The sequence below is a fragment of the Macrotis lagotis genome, chromosome 1 (assembly GCF_037893015.1).
Source record: "Macrotis lagotis isolate mMagLag1 chromosome 1, bilby.v1.9.chrom.fasta, whole genome shotgun sequence".
Taxonomy (NCBI): Eukaryota; Metazoa; Chordata; class Mammalia; order Peramelemorphia; family Peramelidae; genus Macrotis; species Macrotis lagotis.
Genome location: NC_133658.1, coordinates 861,885,432 through 861,906,465, shown reverse-complemented (window position 1 = coordinate 861,906,465; position 21,034 = coordinate 861,885,432). Strand labels below are relative to the sequence as shown.

General features: G+C 41.5%; 1 protein-coding gene across 8 annotated transcripts in view; it reads right to left on the bottom strand.

Moving 5' to 3' along the window:
• The window catches only part of SRSF4 (serine and arginine rich splicing factor 4), a 33,341-nt gene extending 20,433 nt beyond the window's left edge, over window positions 1-12,908 (bottom strand). Inside the window, exons 1-2 of one of the 8 annotated variants that reach the window (XM_074217911.1) lie at window positions 12,702-12,786; window positions 6-1,401 (exon numbers count right to left, since the gene is read on the bottom strand). Coding sequence is in view for 1 of the 8 variants with exons in the window: in XM_074217905.1 (XP_074074006.1) it covers window positions 12,702-12,808 (107 nt within the window). In the remaining 7 variants the exon portion in view is untranslated. Of the gene's footprint in view, window positions 1-5; window positions 12,294-12,701 lie in introns of those variants that run through there. The other 7 variants (XM_074217909.1, XM_074217912.1, XM_074217906.1 and 4 more) reach the window with 7 other exon arrangements.
• Window positions 12,909-21,034: the final 8,126 nt, after the last annotated feature.

Sequence of the window (21,034 nt, the reverse complement as noted above, 5' to 3'; positions counted from 1 at the left end):
CTCACCCCTTCCAGAACGTCTTAGGGTCATCTCTGCCCTCCAAACATCTTCACGGGACCAGGGAGGCTGGAGGCAAGTCCTGTCTGGAAAATGATGAGCATGACTTACTCTGGGGTATGCTGATCAGTGGCCTACCATAGTATGCTTTAGTGCCATGTGCCTAAAGGATGCTCCTCTGTGTTTATGTTGTCCACAGGCATCCACTATCTCTCAAATGAGATCATGTGTTAAAGAACTTTGCAGACTCTAAAATGCTTCTAAAAGCAAAAATTCTAAGAGCCCTGGACTCAGTCAACAGCAGACTTGGTTTTGAGTCCTAGCTCTCCTACTAGTGAAGTAGTCACTTAAATCACTCTGGACCTCAGTTTCCTCATGTATGAAACACCCCCCTCCCCCACCAACAAACTAAATTAATGACTCTCACCACCCCACAAGTTTGCTTGAGATTTTCCTATTTAATCGTGTCTCCAAAAGGGAATGCATAGCTGGTCTCTCCTTCCTAAAGGCATATCAGTGCAATGTGTTGTATATGTCTACATGATTATGATACTCCTGAAACACTATACTAAGGAATATGAGTTTTAATTTTTTTACCTCTGAAGATGTGTGAGGGATGGGTTGTATTCTCACCTGTTTGTCTCTGTTATAGTAACAGGACTGGCCAGGATTAGGAATGTCATTTGGGGCCAGGGAGTTTTCTTTAGTCCAAGTGAAGTCAACTCATAGAGGAACTGAACATCTAACTTTAGTCTTATTCATATTCTAACCACCTAAGATAATCAAGCTCAATATTTAAGCTGAGATCAAAGGCAGGGGGCCTTCTCTCTCTCTTACAAGGACAAAGGAGGACTGTAAGTGACAGGAGCAAGGAATTACATTCTCTCACAATACCTAGTGCTGAACTCCAGAATATGTTGACCCAAACAGCTGGGGGAAATGGCTAATAGGATAGCTAGAATCATTCATGCTCCTTATTAAAAAGTGATAATGGGAAAACTCCTGGGAGAAGTGAGTCCAGAACAAAGAAAAAAGGGGGCAAGGAATGAGAATTCTGTAAAGTACCTGATATAAACCCAAAAGGTCTTGCCATGACAGAATATTGAGGACTAGCAAGACCTAAAAGGAGAGTCAGTCATTCTGCCACATGAAAGGTTCTGGGTGGGCAGTGTTGCTGTGAATGGTGGAATGGCACATGAATAGCTCCAACCTGATTTCACTATAGAGTTGATCACAATTCAGTTTCCATGACTTCTCTTTAATCCAATCCACCCTATATCATGAAGTAGATCACTCAGACTCTTTCCATCCAGAGAAGTGAAGTCACCAAGATCCCCTTGCTTACTGAGAAGTACCACCTTGGTTGTGAAGAACATCTGTTACTGAATTTTCTTTCCAAAGTCTCTGTGAAGTAATAATGTAATAATGATATCTTATACTTTCAGAGTGCTTTACAGTTTTCAAAGTATTTGGCACATGAATTTATTTGATCCTCACAAACACTTTGTGAGATAGACCAGGCAGTGATTAGTACTACCCCTTTACAGATGAAGAAACAAGCTCCAAGAAGTTGGGATTTGTCTGAGGTACCACTGCTAAGAGACAGGGAACGGATCCTGCCTCCAACTCAGGCTCCAGACGCCTATCCCAGTCTTTACTTCATTGTCCTCAAGAAAACTTGAGGATGGGACTTACCCAGGAAAAGACTTCAGGCCCCAGTCTAATACTTTAGTCATTATTGTCAATGCCAGCTCCACGCATTTAAAAATTTTGTGCTTTGATCTAACTGCTTTTCCAGTCTGGTGGTTATGACTTCTATGACTTCATCTTCTTCCACCTTTCAAAACAGAAGCCTACCTCCTGATTTGTCATCTGTGGATTACACCCAAGAAGCCTCTTCAGTCCAGATAATGAATAACAACAGTACCACTCTACTGTATCACTTATGATTAGAACTTTGAAGCTGTTGCAACTCTTGACACAACCTAAGTGGCTAGCTCCCAAAATGTCCCCAAGTTTTGCCCAAAAGTCCCCACTGTCAAGGCTTTGCTGCCCTAAGATTACTGTAAAAGCCTTTCTACTAGGAAATCGGTCTATTGTTTCTGCCCAACACAGGGTATTTTTACATACAGAAATAAAAACTTTTTTTCCTCCCAAGCATTATTTTTGGTTAAATTATTCTATTGTTAGAGTAGTACTGCTTTTATTTGAAGGCTAAAGTGGACCCCCCAAATAATTTATTAGCTAGTTTCTACAGCAGGAGGATTTTACCCACTTGATGTAGAAAATCTCCTTAAAAAAAAAAATCAGAAACCTGACCTGCTGTCAATCATTCATTTCAATGCATCTCTTTAGCACTTGTAAATCACTGACTAATCAAACGATTTAGAACAGGATAGAGATAGATGACATCATTTGATGCAATTTTCTCATTTTTACAGGTAAGAAGTCACATCATTTCTCAATCTGTTGCTTAAGGTCACATGAGTAGTATGTTGTAGAACCAGGTTTTAAACCCAGGTCCTCTGACTCCAAAACTGGTGCTTTTTAATAATATATTGATCATGTAGATGATGATGATACTTCTGTAGTTCTCTTGTTTGTTAGTCTCTGAATTTATGTCTTTCCTCTTCACTTCATTACAGAATTGGAAGTTCAGTAAATCCCAGAGGGCAGATATTATGCCTTCCATAGTGTCTTCTGCACTTAAGAGGTATGGAGGCCTGTCTTGATGACACTATGACTGTTAAGAGAGGACAAGACAGGATTCTTTAGAGGCAGCAGACCTGTCTCCATTGGCAGTATTTAAACAGAGACTGAATGACTGCCAAGAATAGATGGTATTAATGCTTCGACTTATGCCTTTCCGTTCCAGAACAAAGATCTAGTAGTCCTAGACTGAAGTATATAGCTGGGTGACTTTCACCAAGTTCTTCAAAAGACATAAAAACTTGAATAGAATAGTCTGGGAAAAGAAAGGTTTAGTCCTGGGAATTTTAACTCTGAAGACCTCCCTGGACCTAAAATGAACCTAGTTCCCTGGGGTTTGCCTTTGGATTTAGGAGAGGGAGGGAATTGGGGCGACTAGGTAGTGTAGTGGATAAAGCACCGGCACTGGAGTCAGGAGTACCTGGGTTCAAATCCGGCCTCAAACACTTAATAATTACCTAGCTGTGTGGCCTTGGGCAAGCCACTTAACCCCAATTGCCTTGCAAAAACCTAAAAAAAAAAAAAAAATTAAAAAAAGAGGGAGGGTAAAAAACATTTATATAGAACCTACCATGTTGCATGTTTTTAACAAATATGATCTCACTGGATCCTCAAAACCTTGTGTGGTATTATTAACTCCATTTTTACAGTTGAGGAAACTAAGGCATATAGAGATTAAGTTACCTGCTCAGGGCACATAGCCGGTGCCTGAGACCAGATCTGAACTGAGATCTCCTTGACTCCAGGCCCAGTTCTCTCTACTTACGGTGTCATAACCTGCCTCTAAAGACTCAGGGCTGAGTTTACATGAAACTATCACATGAAAGTTTAGTTACGTGAGTGACAGGGTGATTGTAATCACCATAAAAAAGAGATAAAGGGTGAGTTGGGCCAGAAGAAAGAGGAATTGAGGTAGATGGGCTTTAAAATCTGACAAAGGTCAAGATGATCCCCACAGTATTCATGGCATGGTCTTTTAAAATGTTGATTTATAAGCTAAAGGAACACAGAATTTTGTAATTTTTAGGTATTCATCAGAAACATGTTTGACCAGTAAAGGAGGCAGGTTGTTCCAGGAAGGCTTCCAATACACTGGATAAAGACTGTATAGAGGTTATTTAAAGGAAAACAATTAAAAAAAGAGAAGATCTATCTGGTATATCCAGACTGATCTGCTCCTTGGAATAAGCAGTCTGTGTGTGTGAGGGTGGGTGGCTGGGGGTGGTGGTGGTGTATGGGAATGAAAGGAAGAAGAAGAGATATTTTTACACTTGAATCCTTTTCAATTTACTGATCCTTATTAACATTAAACTGAGATTAGGGGTAAATGATAAGTAGCTGCAGCAAAGGGAATGAATCTGTGATGGTGTCAGTTATGAGACTGAAGATTCATCCAAATTTTTAAGTAAAACAACCTAACTAACCTAAGAAATACCAATGGATCCAGAGTTAGAAGAGGGGCTTGGACACCTAATCAAATGACTGGTCTTCCTTTCTACGAGCAGGTAATTTTTTTTGGGGGGGGAAGGGGGCAGGGAGGGAAGAGATATCCTCTGTTGCTACTGCATTAAATTCATTATCTTTACTTCATTCACTATATCAAGTGGGGAAAGGAATCACAATGAACCAAACAAAATGTGAGTGCAAAGAAACTAAAGTATCAACTGAAATTTCACCAATGAGACACTTACAGCACACATTTCTGGATTTGGAATCAGAGGTTTGAATTCTACTGCTCTCCTTATCCATTTGTGATGATGATCTCTATTTACTGCCAGAATAATAAACTAATCAAGAAAAATGCAGCAGTGAATGAATAAACCAATAAAATTTCGCATTTCAGCCACAGACCTGCCATTTACCTCAAGCAAGATCAGACAACTCTTTTCTCCATTCTCCCCAAACAAAATACAACACTTTACTTCAAGCCTGAACTTTGGGTATAAAAAGTATAATCTAGGTCTTCATTAGGCGTCAAAGGGTCAAGATCACCTACCACTTAAAAAACAACAACTAGGTATGACAGTAATTGAATATCAAAGAGATTTTGAATCAATTATAATCAAAATTAGTCTCATTTTGTAGGTGCTTACTTCTTTACGTATCTCCTGTTTAACTGCTGCTTTTGTCTGAAGTCACATTCTGTACTTTGAATTTCCCTTGTAAAATGTGAATAAACTTACACTGTCTACACTATTGTGACCAAGGGGCTTTGTAAACCAGAGAGCACTACAGAAACAGAAGCTAATATAAGGATGATGGTGATAATGATTTGCTTTTACCCAAGCCTTGGTTCTAATTTTAGCCCATAAATCAATTCTCTTCTCTAGTCATTTTATTCCACTACTCTCACTTTAACTCCAATCATGTAAAGTATGAATAACAAATTTTAATTTAAGTGTTTACACTCCTCTGTCAATACAAAAACTATTATTTTGGTTTTTGTAAGTCAGAAACAAGCCTGCTCCCCTCCATGGAATAAGTAGTCTTCAAGGATTTAGGGGAAAGAGGGGTGGTAGTGGTGGTTTGAAATAAACATGTCCACACCTGTGTCCATTTCAATTTACTCACACTTAATAACATAAAATTGAGCTTAAGGGTAAATGAGACAGGAGGTGTCAAAAGAAAAGGGACAGACTATTCCCTGATGTCATAATGAAATTCATGCAAACTCCATTACAAATTAAAAACAATTCCCCAAACACAAGTCTTGGAAGGCTTAAAAACACACATACACTACTTTGTAATAATAAAAACAGCCCCCACCCCCAAATGATTAGGACTAGCAAATGAATTAAAATTCCTAAATGGCCCAACTTGCTCACTCCAGCAAGTGCTTTCACTTATCAGCACTACCTACCACCAGCACAAAAAGTGTAAATTAGTTTAAATTCAACACAAAAGATAAGAATGACATGCCAGGCTGGGGAGATCCTATGGAGGAGCCCATGTTTGGTCCCTCACCTTCAGAATCCTTTATGACTGGATGGTTCTGGGAACTGATATTGGGACTTCAAGCATTTGACTTCTTACTCTTGTTGGTGAAAATCCTACCCAGGTCAGCCACAACAAAATCATTACCATCTTACAGCTCTTCAGAGAATGGTGTGATGAGCACTTCTGGTCTCAGTCCAGGGTCAACATCATAAAAATCACCGTCTCACTTGGCAGTTACTGGTCCCCTTGCTGGCAGTCTCAGTAGAGAGACCAAAGACTGAATGGGCTGTGGAACCTGAACTACCCTCTCACTCTTAGAGGCAGCCTCTGAAGATCAGGGCTGAGCCACCCTGGAAAGGTGTGAGTGAGGGAAGCTTTGACTGCCACTGCCCATGCTGTACCTGGTCTGTGAATAAATAGGTCTTCAGTCTCCAGGGTTGTCAATGACTCATTTTGTAACCTTGGGCAAGCCACTTAACCTCTCTGTGCCTCAGTTTCCCCATCTGTAAAAAATAGGGACAACACTGTTTGTAAAGCACTTTGATATCCTCAGTTGAAAAAAAAATTATACAAATGCATGCTATTATAAAAAAAATTCCAACAATTTTACCTTACAAATATACAAAATACCACCACCACCATCAATATCACCTTGGCTGTTCAGAGCACCTTTCTTCTGAGGAGCTCAAAGTACTGTCTATATGTTATCTCAATCTTCTGCTGTGGTTACCTGGAAGTATTCAATAATACTGGATCCAAAAATCAAATAATATCTTGGATTTATCCAGCACTTGTCTTCTAGGGAGTGACAAAAGCTTCATGTATCCCATTTATTCATATGACACCCCTGTGAGGTAGAGAGGGGGAGGGGAGCACATATTATCCTCATGTTACAGATGGTTAAGCTGAGGCAGTTAGTGCTTAAAAATGACTTGCCCAAAAATCACATTGCAAGTCAGTGAATACACCAGGTCCAAATTGCCAAGTGTCTCAATTCAGTACTTCATATTTTAAATATCTTAATGTTTTAATTTGATACTTGAATCCTGGGATTATTTTTTTTACAATGGAAACAAGAGAAACTAAACAAAATATTTTAAACAAAAAGAATACATTTTAATAATGATTTTTCAAAAGTCATCAGGTCTGGGATGGCTAGGTGGTGCAGTGGATAGAGCACCAGCCCTGGAGTCAGGAGTACCTGAGTTCAAATCGGGCCTCAGACACTTAATAATTACCTAGCTGTGTGGCCTTGGGCAAGTCACTTAACCCCATTGCCTTGCAAAACTAAAAAACTAAATAAATAAATTTAAAAAAAAGTCATCAGGTTCAAAAAACAGCTATATTTGGAATGAAAATCACTTGAAGACTGTCCTACAAGTATCAGGACACCTAACAATGACAAAGAAATACTAAAAGAACTTAGCAGGGTCTATTGTTTTACCTAATAATGACTCAAGATAAAGAGTTTGAGTATTCTATGGCCCCTACACTAGGAGGGGAGAATTTATCTTCCTCTCTCAAAATACCACTGCACTTTTAAAAAAATACACATTTAGAAATCCATCTTCATCTATAAAAAGGATTATTCAAACCCTTAAGTGAAAAGTTTCGAAGTGATTCTTAGGCATTATAATTATACAGAACCAAATGTCCTAATTTTCCTAGCAAACAAGCATGTCATTTCTCTCACACATCCTCAGCTACTCCTTAGGATGAAGTAACATATGAGCAACATGAAGAGGACAAGGAAGCCAGTGGCAAGTCTTTGTTTTTCTCTTGGACACTGCTTCTATCCCACATCAATTTATTGTATCACTGCCATAAAAAAAATCAATTATTAAGTTCTTATCTGATATTTTCAGGGAAGGCAATTTACTCATCACAATTAATCACACTGTATATAACTTGAGTTAACCAAAATCAAATTAACTTGATTAATCATAATTTTTCTTTTGTTGCACATGACCCACAGGACAAAGGAGAAAAATGACAAGAACTAGGTCATATCAGGGATTATACACACACAAACCCTGCTGAAGATATTCTGGTCTTGGGGCCAACAGAGATTCAGACCATTCTCCTACACCTATTATATACATACAGTACATATAATAATCACTGTTGTTCAAGGTGACCCTAAGGTATGGCAAAATCATCGATGAAAAGTTAAATTCTATTTACTGAAGGCAGGCAAGTGTACTAAAAACATTTATGACAAATTTTCAACAACATAGGCTCCCTAACTGATTCTCAATTAAAAGGAACATTCAATTAAACAAAACACCTTACTCTCTGAGAATTCTGGTTAATCAAGGGTCATTGACAGTATGAGTCAGAGATCCTCAATATGTTGGCTAAACCTTTTCCTTGAACAACATACTGAAAGTTCTTTAGTTCATGTCTTTTTTCAGGTTTACTCTTTTCCATCTGCCAGGTGGTTAAAATAATCTGTAGACGTTGAGAAGAAACAGACAAAACCCTACAGACACACATTCTAGTCTGTTAATTTTGCTAAGGACTGCTAAAAATATTGTATCAAGTTTAAAATACAGATGTAAAAACAATCTCAGAGACCACTCTAGTTCTAAGGTCATCTATACATTTCAACTGCTGCTTTGAGTGGAACAACTAACAATCTATTTCAATAACCTTTTGACCAAAAGACTGATACTTTATGATACTATAAACTGTTGAGTTTTTGGCAAATTCACTCATAACCACAAGATTTCATAAGATTAAGTAAAGGTAGATATCATTATTTCATTAACTGAGGTTTATCACATTTAGAAGACAGCACTGCCATAGCCCAAGTTTTTCATTCAAAAGTTTTCTGATGGTGATCCAACTTTTATAGAGCAGACTGAGTTTATCTGCTTCTCCATTCTAGCAGTAAGAAGGGTAATTAAAAACTAACAAAAAACCCAGCAAAAAAACTAATGTCTCCTGCCTATTCCAGTTCTACAAATGAATTCTGCTAGTTGCTGGAAGAAAAAGCAACCTATGTTGCTGGTATCTGGCTTTCCTAACATAAATGTTGATCACAGCAGATAAAGTATTGCACACTAGAGTAAGGATGACTTGGGTTCAAATCCTGCCTCTGACCCTGAGTAGTAGTTTTTGAGCCTCAGTTCCCTCATCTGAAAATGGGGAGAATAATATCTGTGGTACTCCCTTCATGGGGTTGTTTGTGCAGCACCCCTTTAGCCTATTTAAATAAAGCGTTTTGCAAACCTTAAAAGTTATAGAAGATTTTATATATATATACACACACACATATATATATACACACAAAAGTTTTATATATATGATATATATAAGTTTATATATAAAAGCTATAGAAATATCAGCTATTATTATTTTTAAGATTCTCACAATCTATGAGCAGAGCATCTGGTACCAAATGGAGGAGACTCCAAGGAACCTGGTGAGGTCTAGATTGGTTCTGCCTGAAAGGAAAATGAACCAACAAATTCAGAGGACCTCCACAACAAGGTCAACTGAATTTTAGGTCTTATAGATCTTAACTGAAAATGCAGGGTGCAGGTCTTGTGGTTCAGTAGGACTGCCTGGTATACAAAATGGCAGGCACAGAGCTGCTCCCTCCCTTCTCTACACTATTTAACGTAGCCCTGGCACCCACTTCCTAAATTCTATACACCTTTTGTAAAATGAAATTTTCCATGCTTCACTAGTACACAACTTTCCCCCAAGTCTTCAAGGTTAATTTCTTACTACCACCCAAAATTTGAGATGGTGAAGACAGAATTCTTTATTTCTCTTTCAAAACCAATTTTCTCCTTCTTAGTCATAATCCTTCTGCTAGGGAACACTCCTTTTCTGGCTCCTAATCCCACAAACTTGCCATTTAAGGTTCTCTTTTCAATCGATTGTGCAGAGGCAGCATATAAAGTACAATAGAAAAAAAAGCACCCAGGAGACCTAGGTTAGAATCCTGGTTCTGCTTCCAGCTATTTAAGTCTAGGCAAGTTCAGCCCATCTCAAGTGTGACCTAAAGGTAATACAGCCCCCAATCACTATCCTTACTGAGTTGACTGCTATTTTTACAATCTGATCTAGGGTTGACTCTTGCTTAGACTAAATTCCTATTGTTGGTCTCATTTTCTTCAAGTTCTCCATTCCTACAATCCTGACTGCAGCTACAAGGTCAGCTTTGGTGCATGTCCCCCAGGCAGTACTATTCCAGTCCTTTATATATATAGGCTGATGGCTTCTGACTTCTCAACAAATATTAATTTCAATTACAAAAATAACCTTTCCTCATGATAATTTTTCATTTACTTTTAAATTTCTGTGAATTTAATTCTCATCTCTTCCCTAACCACCAAAATTTCCTTCTAGAATTGAGAGTCCCTGTGTGATGAACAGGATGGGAGACCAGAACACGAGGAAGCCTATAGAGAGAGAGGCTTCTCTAACTGGATCCATTCTTGCCTAACAGTTCTATTTTTCAAACGAATCCCTTAAGATTCTTATGATCACAGTTTTTAGTAAATCCTTAATAATGAATTTTAGGGTTTATATTCATTCATAATTTTGATGTCCTAATCCTCTATTGATTAATTTCAGCAAATTCTGTTCTATTAATATCCCACCATTACTCCTATCAAGCTAAAATATAATAGCTGTTTCTTTCATATTTGGTTCATTCTTGCTACACCCTCAAACTGCCCCAACTTCCTAAACTAAAAGCGATCTCTTTCTTTTCAGATCTAAAAGTCCATTACACATTGATCCAAATTTTAAATTATAGTTAGCTGTGAATGTGTTGTATCCTCCCCTTAGTGGGTCACTGGCAGAACGCATATCTTTTAGCTTACCTTCTGCACTAAACACAATGCATAGAACAAAGCTGATATATATAAGAAATTTTTGCTCCTGTTCTTATTTCACTCCAGGATTCCATCAGGCCCAGGATAGTGACTATTGCTCCACCACCAAACTACCACCTTTTCCCCTCCAAGTGAGTGGTGTATTATTATATTATTATTTGCTTCTGTTTTACAATACTGACAACTCTTAAAGAGGCAGCTTGATATAGTGGATAAAGTGCTGAATATGGAGAAAAATACCTGGCTTTAATTCTAGTCTGATCATGGACATGTTATTTATCCCCTCAGAGTCTCAGTCTCCATATCTGTAAAATGGGGATAGCTGCCCTACCTAATTCACAGGATTGTTGTGAGAAAAAGTGTTTTGCAGGGGGCAAGTGTTGGGGGCAGCTGGTTGGTGCAGTGGATAGAGCACTGAAGTCAGGAGTACCTGAATTCAAATCCGACCTCAGCCACTTAATAATTACCTAGCCGGGTGACTTGGGCAAGTCACTTAACCCTGTTGGCTTAAATAAATACAATTAAAAAAACAAAATGAAACTTAAAGTGTTATATAAAGGTGAGTTATTATAATTAAAACTATATACTGAACTCCACATGACAGAATAGTCATTCCTCACTGTTCTATACTTCCAAATAATAATTATACCATGGTGGAGAACACCCTAATGGTCTAACATCAACAAAACGATTCGAAGAAAAATCTGCATAGTATACTGTCAACTCACATTCCTTATCACTGTTTAAGCTCAAAAAAGTATCCTAATCAAAAATTATGTATGCTTATTTTCAGCTGCTTGAAAGTAAAGGAAAGGACCTGTGGCTTGATGCCAGTTAAATGTTACTCTCTTAACTTAGTTGGACTCTTGTAAAAAGCATTAAAATGTTAACTTTTATCTCAAGCCCAATTCAAATAAACATTTATTAATCTGACCAAGAAGATACATGCAATTCCTCAAAGTTCTACTAGAAAGAGGAATCTGATTTAACTATGTGGAAAAATAAATACTGACCAACATTTTACTGCTGAATTTTAACGCAGTTGATTCCTTTTCATGATCATCTCCCACCAAACTTTCAAGCTCACGACTATTTTGTAGTATCGAAGAGCAACCGATTTTCCCACAATATACAAACCTATGTTTAACTACCTTTCAGAATGCATCAAGCAACAGCTGCTAGCATTACATGAGGAAATAAACTGCAGGCACATTAGATCCGAAGCAATGGGGTAGTTCATTCCGTGCCCTTTTCCTCCCACCCCTATCCGGGTCTCCCCAAAAAGCTAATTTTTCCTAAGTTTTTCATTATCTTAAGTTTGTATTTTTATTTTTGCACAATTTCTCTCATTTTCCAGTCCTATCATAATTTGAGTCCCTGTCGCCCCCCCCCCCCCAGTTCTCACTTCAATAACATTCAATCTCTGTACTCTGTACTCCTCTTCGCTTCTAATGTAATAACCGTTTTTCTGGCTCAGTCTTGCCAGAATGAACCATTAGAGACATCCTTGCCGGCAGTTCTTTGGGGGCCAGTGAGCTGATCTTCCAAAGGGTGCCCCTTCTTAAAAGTAGCGTCAACTCTAGGCGGGAGCACGCTCCGAAACCCTGGAGGGCTCGAACCCCAGCAGCTTTTAAAGAAGAAGGAAGATGCGGATTTCCCGGAGGGAGGGCATGGCTGAGGCTTCCATCGCTCCGGGCCAAACTTTGTAAAAGTGTCATTGGACTCACCGGACCCGAGGCTCCCGCCCAAACTGGCGTGGCACATGGCAAGTCTGCCAGAGCGCCCTGCCAGGGGTCGTGTGCCCGGGAAGGCGCTCGCGGCCCGGGGGAGGTGAGGAGGGCACGACTCCCAGCGGCCGCTTCCCCGGGCGCCGGCGGCGCCAGTGGCCTCCCGGGCGCAGGAAGCGGCGCGGGCCCCGGCCGGGACTCCTGCCCTCCGGCCCGGCCCGCCGCCTGGGCTCCTCGGGCCGCTCCCGGCCTCCCCCTCCCGTCCCGAGCCTCTGCTCCGCGCAGGCGCAGTCGGAAGCCGGGGCCTACTCCGGCCCCCCGAGGCGCGGCGGCGGCGGCGGAGTCAGGCGCTCCGGGGACGGCCCCCCCGCCCCGGCCGATCCCGGCGCCCCGGCCCCGCGGCCTCCCCGGCGTGCGGGGCCCGACTCCCACGCCGGCCCGGGCCGGCGCTCTCCCGCCATTTCGCCGCCCGCCTCACCCGTTCTTCAGATCCACCTCCAGGATCTTCCCGTAGCCCTTGAAGAACCGCTCCACGTCCCGCTCCCGAGCCTGGTAGCTCAGGCGGCCGATGTAGACCCGCGGCATCCCGGCGGCGGCGGCTGCTTCACCCACCCCCACCCCTTCAGGCGGCGGCCGGCAGGCTGTCCGCGATGAGGCGAGAGCGCGGCGACGGCGACGGCGACAGCGGGGCGACGGCGGCGGCCACGGGCGGGCGGACGCGGCCAAATCCGGGCGACGTACGCGAGCACGCGGCGCGCGCACGCACACGCGCGCGCCGTCCCCGCCGCCGCCAGCCGTCCTGGTCCCGCCCCTCACCAGTTCCGGAGCCTCTCCGGAAGGGGGGGGCCGGAGGAGGCGCGCGCGAGCCCGCGCCGGCCTTCCGCTCGGGTCAGAGAGCGGAGGGAGCGGCGGAAGCGAGGCCGGGCCCACGTGACCGGCAGCACTTCCCCCTCTCCTTTCCCCGAGCGCGCTTCCGTCCCGCGGCCGAGCGCCTCTCCGGTTCACCGCGGCCGTCGCGGAGCTCGCCTTCCCTCGAGGCCTTCCGCCGACGGGGAGCTCAGCGCCGCCCCGCCTGGGCCCCAGTCAAGTTCCACCTGATTCCGCGTCGCTTGTTTACCTGGAGAAGCAGAAGAGTCAAGGGGTGGAACAGCGGCGGGATTGGAACCCAGACCCTCCGATGGGCCGGCTCCCTCGCGGCAGCCCGAGCGACCTTCCCCGGCCCTCAGCTTCTTTCTTTGTAAAACGAGGGGGTTGTTTTGGATGAGATTTCTGCGTCTAAGATTGGGGGAAGTCGCGTTGATTGTTTAAGAGCGTCTCCCGGGGCGGCTAGGTGGCACAGTGGATAGAGCACTGGCCCTGGAGTTCAACTCCGACCCCAGACACTTAGTAATGACCTAGCTGTGTGGCCTTGGGCAAGCCACTTAACCCCATTGCCTTGCAAAAACCTAACAAAAAAAAGTGGCTCCCACACTATGGAGGTGCCAGTCCTGAATACTTGGCATTTATATGCGTATGTATGTATTATAGCATAGTTATTTATCATATATAATATAGCATGTGTATTTGTGGTAATACAAAATTTACGATATATGTATTTATATACATACACATATAAATTACTGTTTTATATATATATAGAGAGAGAACCTAGAACCCGGTATCAGGAAGATGAGCCCTGTCTGCCTCAGTTTCTTATTGTTGTGAGGAGTAAATGAGATAGGATATGAATATGCTTTGCAAACCATAAAACACTAGCTATTACAAGTTAAGCTAATAGTAATTATGATTTACAGAGAAGGAAACCGAGTCAGGCAATGGTTAAGGGCCTTGCCAGGAGTCTCATAGTGCTGGGTAGGGTTTGAACTGGGGTCTTGCAGATTCCAGAGCCAGTACTCTCAACTGCAGACCGCAGTCAGGCTTTATTTGAAATATTGTATTCAGTGGTGCATTACATCTTAGGGTACACATTGAGGAGCTGAATGGTGAAGGATGGCTGCATAGCTTAGTGGAAACAGTGCTGAAGTTGGGGTTGCTTGATCTTACTTTGAATTCTGGCCCTGCTGTTTACTATATTTTTTTTAGGTTTTTGCAAGGCAATGGGGTTAAGTGGCTTGCCCAAGGCCACACAGCTAGGTAAATTATTAAGTGTCTGAGGCTGGATTTGAACTAGGGTACTCCTGACTCCAGGGCCAGTGCTCTATCCACTGCACCACCTAGCTGTCCCCCTACTATTTAATATTTATGAAACCCTGTGCAAGGCCTTGTCTTCTCTGGGCCTATATTTCCTAATCTGACAAATGAAGGTTTTGGATTCATTGATGATTGATTAATGCTGATTAAATTAGTCAACAACTAGTTAACTTTGTTCAGTCAGTTGTGTCCAACTCCAAAACCCATTTGATATTTGGCAGAGATACTGGAGTGGTTTGCTATTTTCTTCTCCAGCTCATTTTATAGTTGAGGAAACTTGAGGCAGACAGGTAAAGTGACATGCCCAACATCACAGCTAGGAATTATCTAAGGCTAGATTTGAACTCAAGTCCTGATTCTAGGGTCAGTGCTCTATCCACTGCAGAGCTAAGATACTTAGGTGGTGCAATGAATAGAGGACCAGAAGTATTCAGCAAAGGCTACATATCCACCTATTGCTCTGGAGGGAACTTGACCCTTTTTCTGTGGTCCAGCTCTGAGCTTCTGACCATTCCCCAGGCACCTTCATCTTGCTCTCTCATTTTCTCTCCCAAGTATCCTTCCCTATCTTCATAAATCCTGCTTCCTGTTCACCTCCAGGGAGCATTCCTTGATTATCTATTCACTTCAGTCCCTGTCATCACTTTCCTTTGTCTAGCTCCTTAGGTGCCCACTTTTTCTACTTTTATATAGGTCTGGTGAGAACGAATGTGCAGAAGCTTGTCTTCAACCTGTCTGTCCAGCCTAGTTTTCTTGGTTAGACCTGAAGAGAAAAATCTCTTTCTCCACTCTCTCAGGAAAGTCTTTTATAATAGGGATTGTTTCATTCATTCTTGTTGTATATACAGCACTTGGGGCATAGTAGGTGTGTGGTAAGTAGTTGTTGAGAGACTTGACCAAAATCACACAAGAGAGTGGCTGATTAGGATTTGGAACCAGGTCCTTTAATGTCATATCCAGGCGTGTTTTCACTCCACCCTAATGTAGGGCTGTGGGGTGATGACTTGTCATAGTAGAACAGGAATCAGGAATCCAGTCTATTTAGGGGAAAAGGCCTCCTTGACCTTTCTGTAACCCTGGATTATTGATCACCCTCCTTTCATTAAGGATTTTGTAATACTTGGTGTGTCACTGTCCAGTGTGACATTGAGATTCTCCTCTGCTCCTTCTCAGTCTCCTTTGCTGGTCATGCCCACTAACCCCAGGCATCCCCCAAGGCTCTGTCCTAGGCACTCTGTTCCTCTCCCTCAATATTATATCAGCTGTCTTGAATTTGGCATCTGTATGTTGATCATTCTCAAATCCCTTTCCTGACCCTCAGTTTTGAATCTCCAACTCCATCTCTAATTCACCTCCAGTAGACATTTTAAATTCAATCTGTCCAAAATAGAAATCATAATCTCTCCTTTCTAGGGGGTAATGTCATCCTCCCATCCGTCAGGCTTACAACCTAAGAGTCACCTTGAACCCTTCACTCACTTCCCAGCATCACTCATTTGCCAATATGCTCCCCTCACTCCTCTTCATACCAGTCCCACTCTGGTACAGGTCCTTATCAGCTCACTCCTGGACAATTACAATAACCCCGTGCTGGGTTTCTCACTCACTTCTCATTCAATCCACCCTCCATTCAGCTGTTAAAGTGTTTTTTCCAAGAGCACAGGTATAACCATGCCATCATTCTATTCACTTAACCTCAATAGCTCCCTACTTCAAGATCAAATAGAAAATGCTGTTTGCATTTTAAAGCCCTTCATGACCTGGCTCCTTCCTGCCTTGCTCCATCTCTTCACATCTTAACCCACCTTCATGTTCTCTACAATTCAGTGACTCTGGTCCCCTAACTGTTCCTTGAACAAGACATTCTGACTGGACATTTCTATTGGCTGTAGATTTCCCAGTCACCAAGGATGTGTCCTTGCTCCCATACTTTTTAGCACAATGTTTTCAGTCATGTTATCAAACACTTTTTTTTAGGGTTTTTTTTTTTTTTGCAAGGCAAACTGGGTTAAGTGGCTTGCCCAAGGCCACACAGCTAGGTAATTAAGTGTCTGAGACCAGATTTGAACCCAGGCACTCCTGACTCCAGGGCCGGTGCTTTATCCACTACGCCACCTAGCCGCCCCAATCAAACACTTTCAATGATGATGAAGATGGCCTCAAGGTCAGCTACCATACTTGGTGGCAAATTGTTCAACTTGAAAAGGTTACAAGCCAAGACCAAAGTGGAGAGAGTGTTGATGCATGATCTTCAATTTGCAGATGACTTCACTCAATGCAGTCTCTGAAGCTGAGATGTAACAAAGTATGGATTGATTCTCTGTTTCTTGTGCTAATTTTGGTCTAACCTCAAGAAAACACAGGTGCTCCATCAGCCAGCACCACACCATCCATATGTGGAACCACTGATTACAGCAAATAGAGAAATTTTGAGTACTGGGGACAAGTTCACTTGGTAGTGTCCTTTCCAAGGAGGTTCATATTGATAATGACGTTAACACCCATTGGGAAGCTCCAAAAGAAAGTATGGGAGAGAAGAGGTATTAAATTACCAAACTGAAGGTCTACAGAGCCATTGTGCTGACCTCATTGCTCCATGCCTGTGAAACCTGGACAGTCTACCATTGTCATGTCAGCAAATTGAATCGCTATTTAAATTATCTTAGGAAGATTCTGAAGATTACTTGGCAAGATAAGATACCAGACACTGAGGTCCTTTCTTGAGCTAAACTGCCTAGCATTCCAACATTACTATAGAGCAACTACAATGGGCTGGACACATTAGAATGCCCGATGTGTGCTTGCCCATAAATCTATTTTATGGAGAACTCACACAGGGCAAGCACTCTCAAAGGGATCAGAAGCAATACCAGGACATCCTGAAGGTCTCATTGAAGAACTTTAGAATTGTGGTACAGCATGGGAGACACTGGCACAGGACCACCCAGCATGGCATGCCCTTATCAGTGAGGGTGCTGCACTATAAGAAGGGCAGAATTGAAGTAGCTCAAAGGAAATGTGACATCCTAAAGTTTAGGGTACCTTATTTGTTCCTGATCTGTAGTAGAGCATTCCCAGCCCATATGGGTCTGATCAACCACAGTTGGACACACTGTCATTTGTCTCGAACATAGTGATGATGTCATTTTGGTCTTTTTCGATAATGAAGGATAAAAACCAACCAGCTAATCCATACTCAGAATGTTCTCCCTTTTCATTTACATCCCCAGGTTTCCCTGGCTCCCTTTAAGCCATAGCTACAGTCTTAATTTCTACAAGCAGCCTTTCCTAGACCTAAATTTCACAACCAATGAAGAAGTTAGTTTTGCTTGACTATAATTATTACAAGGAGTTTCTTTTTCTTTTGTTCCAGTGGAGTGGGGAATGCAAGGGAGAGAAAATGGATTTCTCTTGATTAAAACAAAAGGCACTTAAAAATAAAGAGTTTGGGGGGCTATGTTGCAAGCATTTTCAGATGAGGCCAAGGTATTGTTCATTTGGTTGAATTGTTTTACTTTTTACACAACTCTCAGGGGGGTGGGTGGGGTAATCTGGAAAAGTTTGTAATGAAAAAACAACACATGTCTACTTGACTTAAAAGTTAAGTTGCAGGGTCAGAATTCAAATTTACATTGTATGATTTCAAATGTATCCATTCACTATTCTGTTCTGCCCTGCTTTCAATAATAATAACAGGTAGAGGTAGGGGACTAATGGGGAGCAATATTGCATATACAGGTAGTCTTAATTGAAGTGTTTGTTGAACTTCCTCCTCCCCTTCATTCCTCTCCTTCATGTTGTGTGGGTGAATGGGAACTATGCAGGGGAACTCCCGGTTTGTCAGCCTGCTACAACTATAAGGGATGGCTCTCTGGATCAGAGTCAAAGAAGGGATAAAAAAAAGGCATCACTAATATTTAAAAAAGGACACAAGATGGTAGAAGCTTACATTTCAATAGTTTCCTCTGTCTACCCTTTCCCCTCTTGCTGGTATCTTCCCAGGCTGGGATGTGATCGTTGTGGGAAGGCTGCCCCATAGTACCCTTCAATTCTCCCTCTCTCTTCTCTGCCATTAAACTTGAAATCCTGCTTTTCACAACTTCATTACTTTGAGTTTCATAGGTAAGCCCAGAACACACACACACACACACACACACACACGTTTCTCCGGTAACTATCATTCATTAAATTAAGGTGTCCTATGCTAAGAGGTATGAGGAGAGTTTGTAGTGAAGGGAAGAGAACGTTAATCCCTAACTATTGTTAATCCCATAATCACAGAATGTGAGTTTGAAGGGATGTTTGCCAGTTTTCAACAGTAGTTGCAGGTCTTCCCAAGGGTGACAGTAATACAAAATAGATCTCGGCAGGGCTCAGGTGCACCCTAGCTTTACTGAGGAGGAAATGATTGCCAATGACTCCCAAGTTTCTCCCTTTGTGACATAAACAGGACTTGTTTACTCTGTGTCCGGGAAGAGACTGGGAATCCAATGCTACAGAAAGTCTAGAACCTTAATGTCAGCTTGAAAGTTGGAGTTGGCCCCACTTAACTAATCAGGAGTTGGGGTAGAGCCAGCCAGCTAGAATTGGGTCCTGTTTCCTTAGCCTAGCCCCAGCTTGAATCTAGGTTGGGATCTCCCCATCTGGTTCAGTATCCTGCTTCAAGGATGTATATCCAGAGGCTACCTAGCTTTCTCTAGACTCAGTCTTTCATTTCAGTCTGAAAGAGTACGTTTAGCAGTAGCTGAAATCCAGTAATCTATGTTTTCAAAGTACCTCTTATATTCTAGCTCACTTGAGTCTTATTGGCAGGTAGAGTACAAATTTTAGCCATTTAAAAGCTAATGAAATTCTGATGATTATCCCTCAAAGCCCAATCCATCAGCCATCTCATGATGAGGTTTAAAAGACAAAATCAGGGAATGCCATCTAGGATAACAATCTAAGCTCAAACTCCTATGACTTGTAGGGAAGCCTGGCAGGAACCCTGAAAGTTTCTGGCAATGAACTGGATCGGACCCCTTGGAGTGCCAGTGTGTGATGAAACTTCTACAAATCCAAGAAATGCACAGGGCAAATTAGTACACTGGAGCTACTTGAAACCATTTTGATGACAGCCTGATCAGGAGAGTCATGTGAATAGAATCTTTCACATGCGGGGACCCCCCCCCCAAAGGCAAGATACATAGGAATAAATCAGAAGTACCATACCTGACTTATTGGAAATGCTTCAGTGAAGATGGTGCTGATGACAAAAAGGGGTCAAAGAATATGATGGACTGAAAGCATGAATGCTTTCATTATATTCAATGCTATGTCAGAAGGAAAATGAAAATAGATCTTATCAGTTGCAAGCCAAGAGTTTCCTGCTTTTTGTCCCCAGCTCCAATGAGCTGCTGATAGTGTGGGGCAGTTAAAAAAAAAAAACCTTCATTCTTGAGCCTTCTCAGAAAAAGACTGAAATCAAGAAGCTACTAAACTCTTGAGGAAGGGAAGACCCTTTACTTAGTGCTGACTGTAGAAATTACAAGAGCAGAAGCAATATCTCAAATGATTTAGACAAGGAGATGGGCAAACTTAAGACTGGAATTTCAAAAAGCCCTTGAATCTAAATAAGTTATGGATCAAAACATCAATTAAAGGGATGGCTAGGTGGCACAGTGAATAGAGCACTTGGCCTTGGAGTCAGGAGTACCTGGGTTCAAATCTGACAATTAATAATTACCCAGCCGTGTGACTTTGGGCAAGCCACTTAACTCCATTGCCTTGAAAAATCTAAAAACAAAAACAAAAACAAAAAAAACATCAATTAAAGAAAAAAGCTGATATCTGAATTAACTACCAAGAAGAAACCATCCTCACAATATCTGGTGGAAAATGTAAACATTTTATGCCTTTATGCTTAGTGATATATGCAGCAGTGATTGCCATGACAAATGAGAGCCATAGGAAGAAAGGTAGAGATATAAAGGTATGTCACTAAGGACCAGCACCACCCTGGTGGAAGCTGGAAACGGTCATTAAGGATCTATGTGAAAGCTCTGAAAGGATATGTCAATACTTTATCTAGATGACATGTAGAAAACTTGAATGCTATATTTCTCAATTAAAATCTATGGAAGGGAATCCAGAAAACAAGGGCATATCAGAAATGAGCAATTGAAAGCAAAGGTTAAGGTGACAAAAGGAATTAATAAAGAGCAAAGAAAATAACTATTAATGGAAAACTTTAGTGCATCAATTTTCAAATCATGGACCATAGATCACTAGTATCCCTGAGGATAAAATGATTTTCATAATAAGATATGTCATTATATTATTTCCTTTTCTAAATACATATTTCTACATGAAACCATTTATTCATTGACTTTAATCCCAACAATTTATTGAATGCAGTAGGTATGAGAATCTAGATCTCTTCAAAGATTTTCAAAAATATGTAAGAATGTTTTTGGGTAAAATATAGTCACTTTGCATAAAATATATCAACATTTGATGGAGAGAATAATTTAAATGAGTTTATATTTTAAGGTATATCAGTTTTAATTTGATATTGATAAAAATCAATAGATATAATCAAATAAAAGCTCTTCATTATGAACAATTTTTAATTGTACAAAA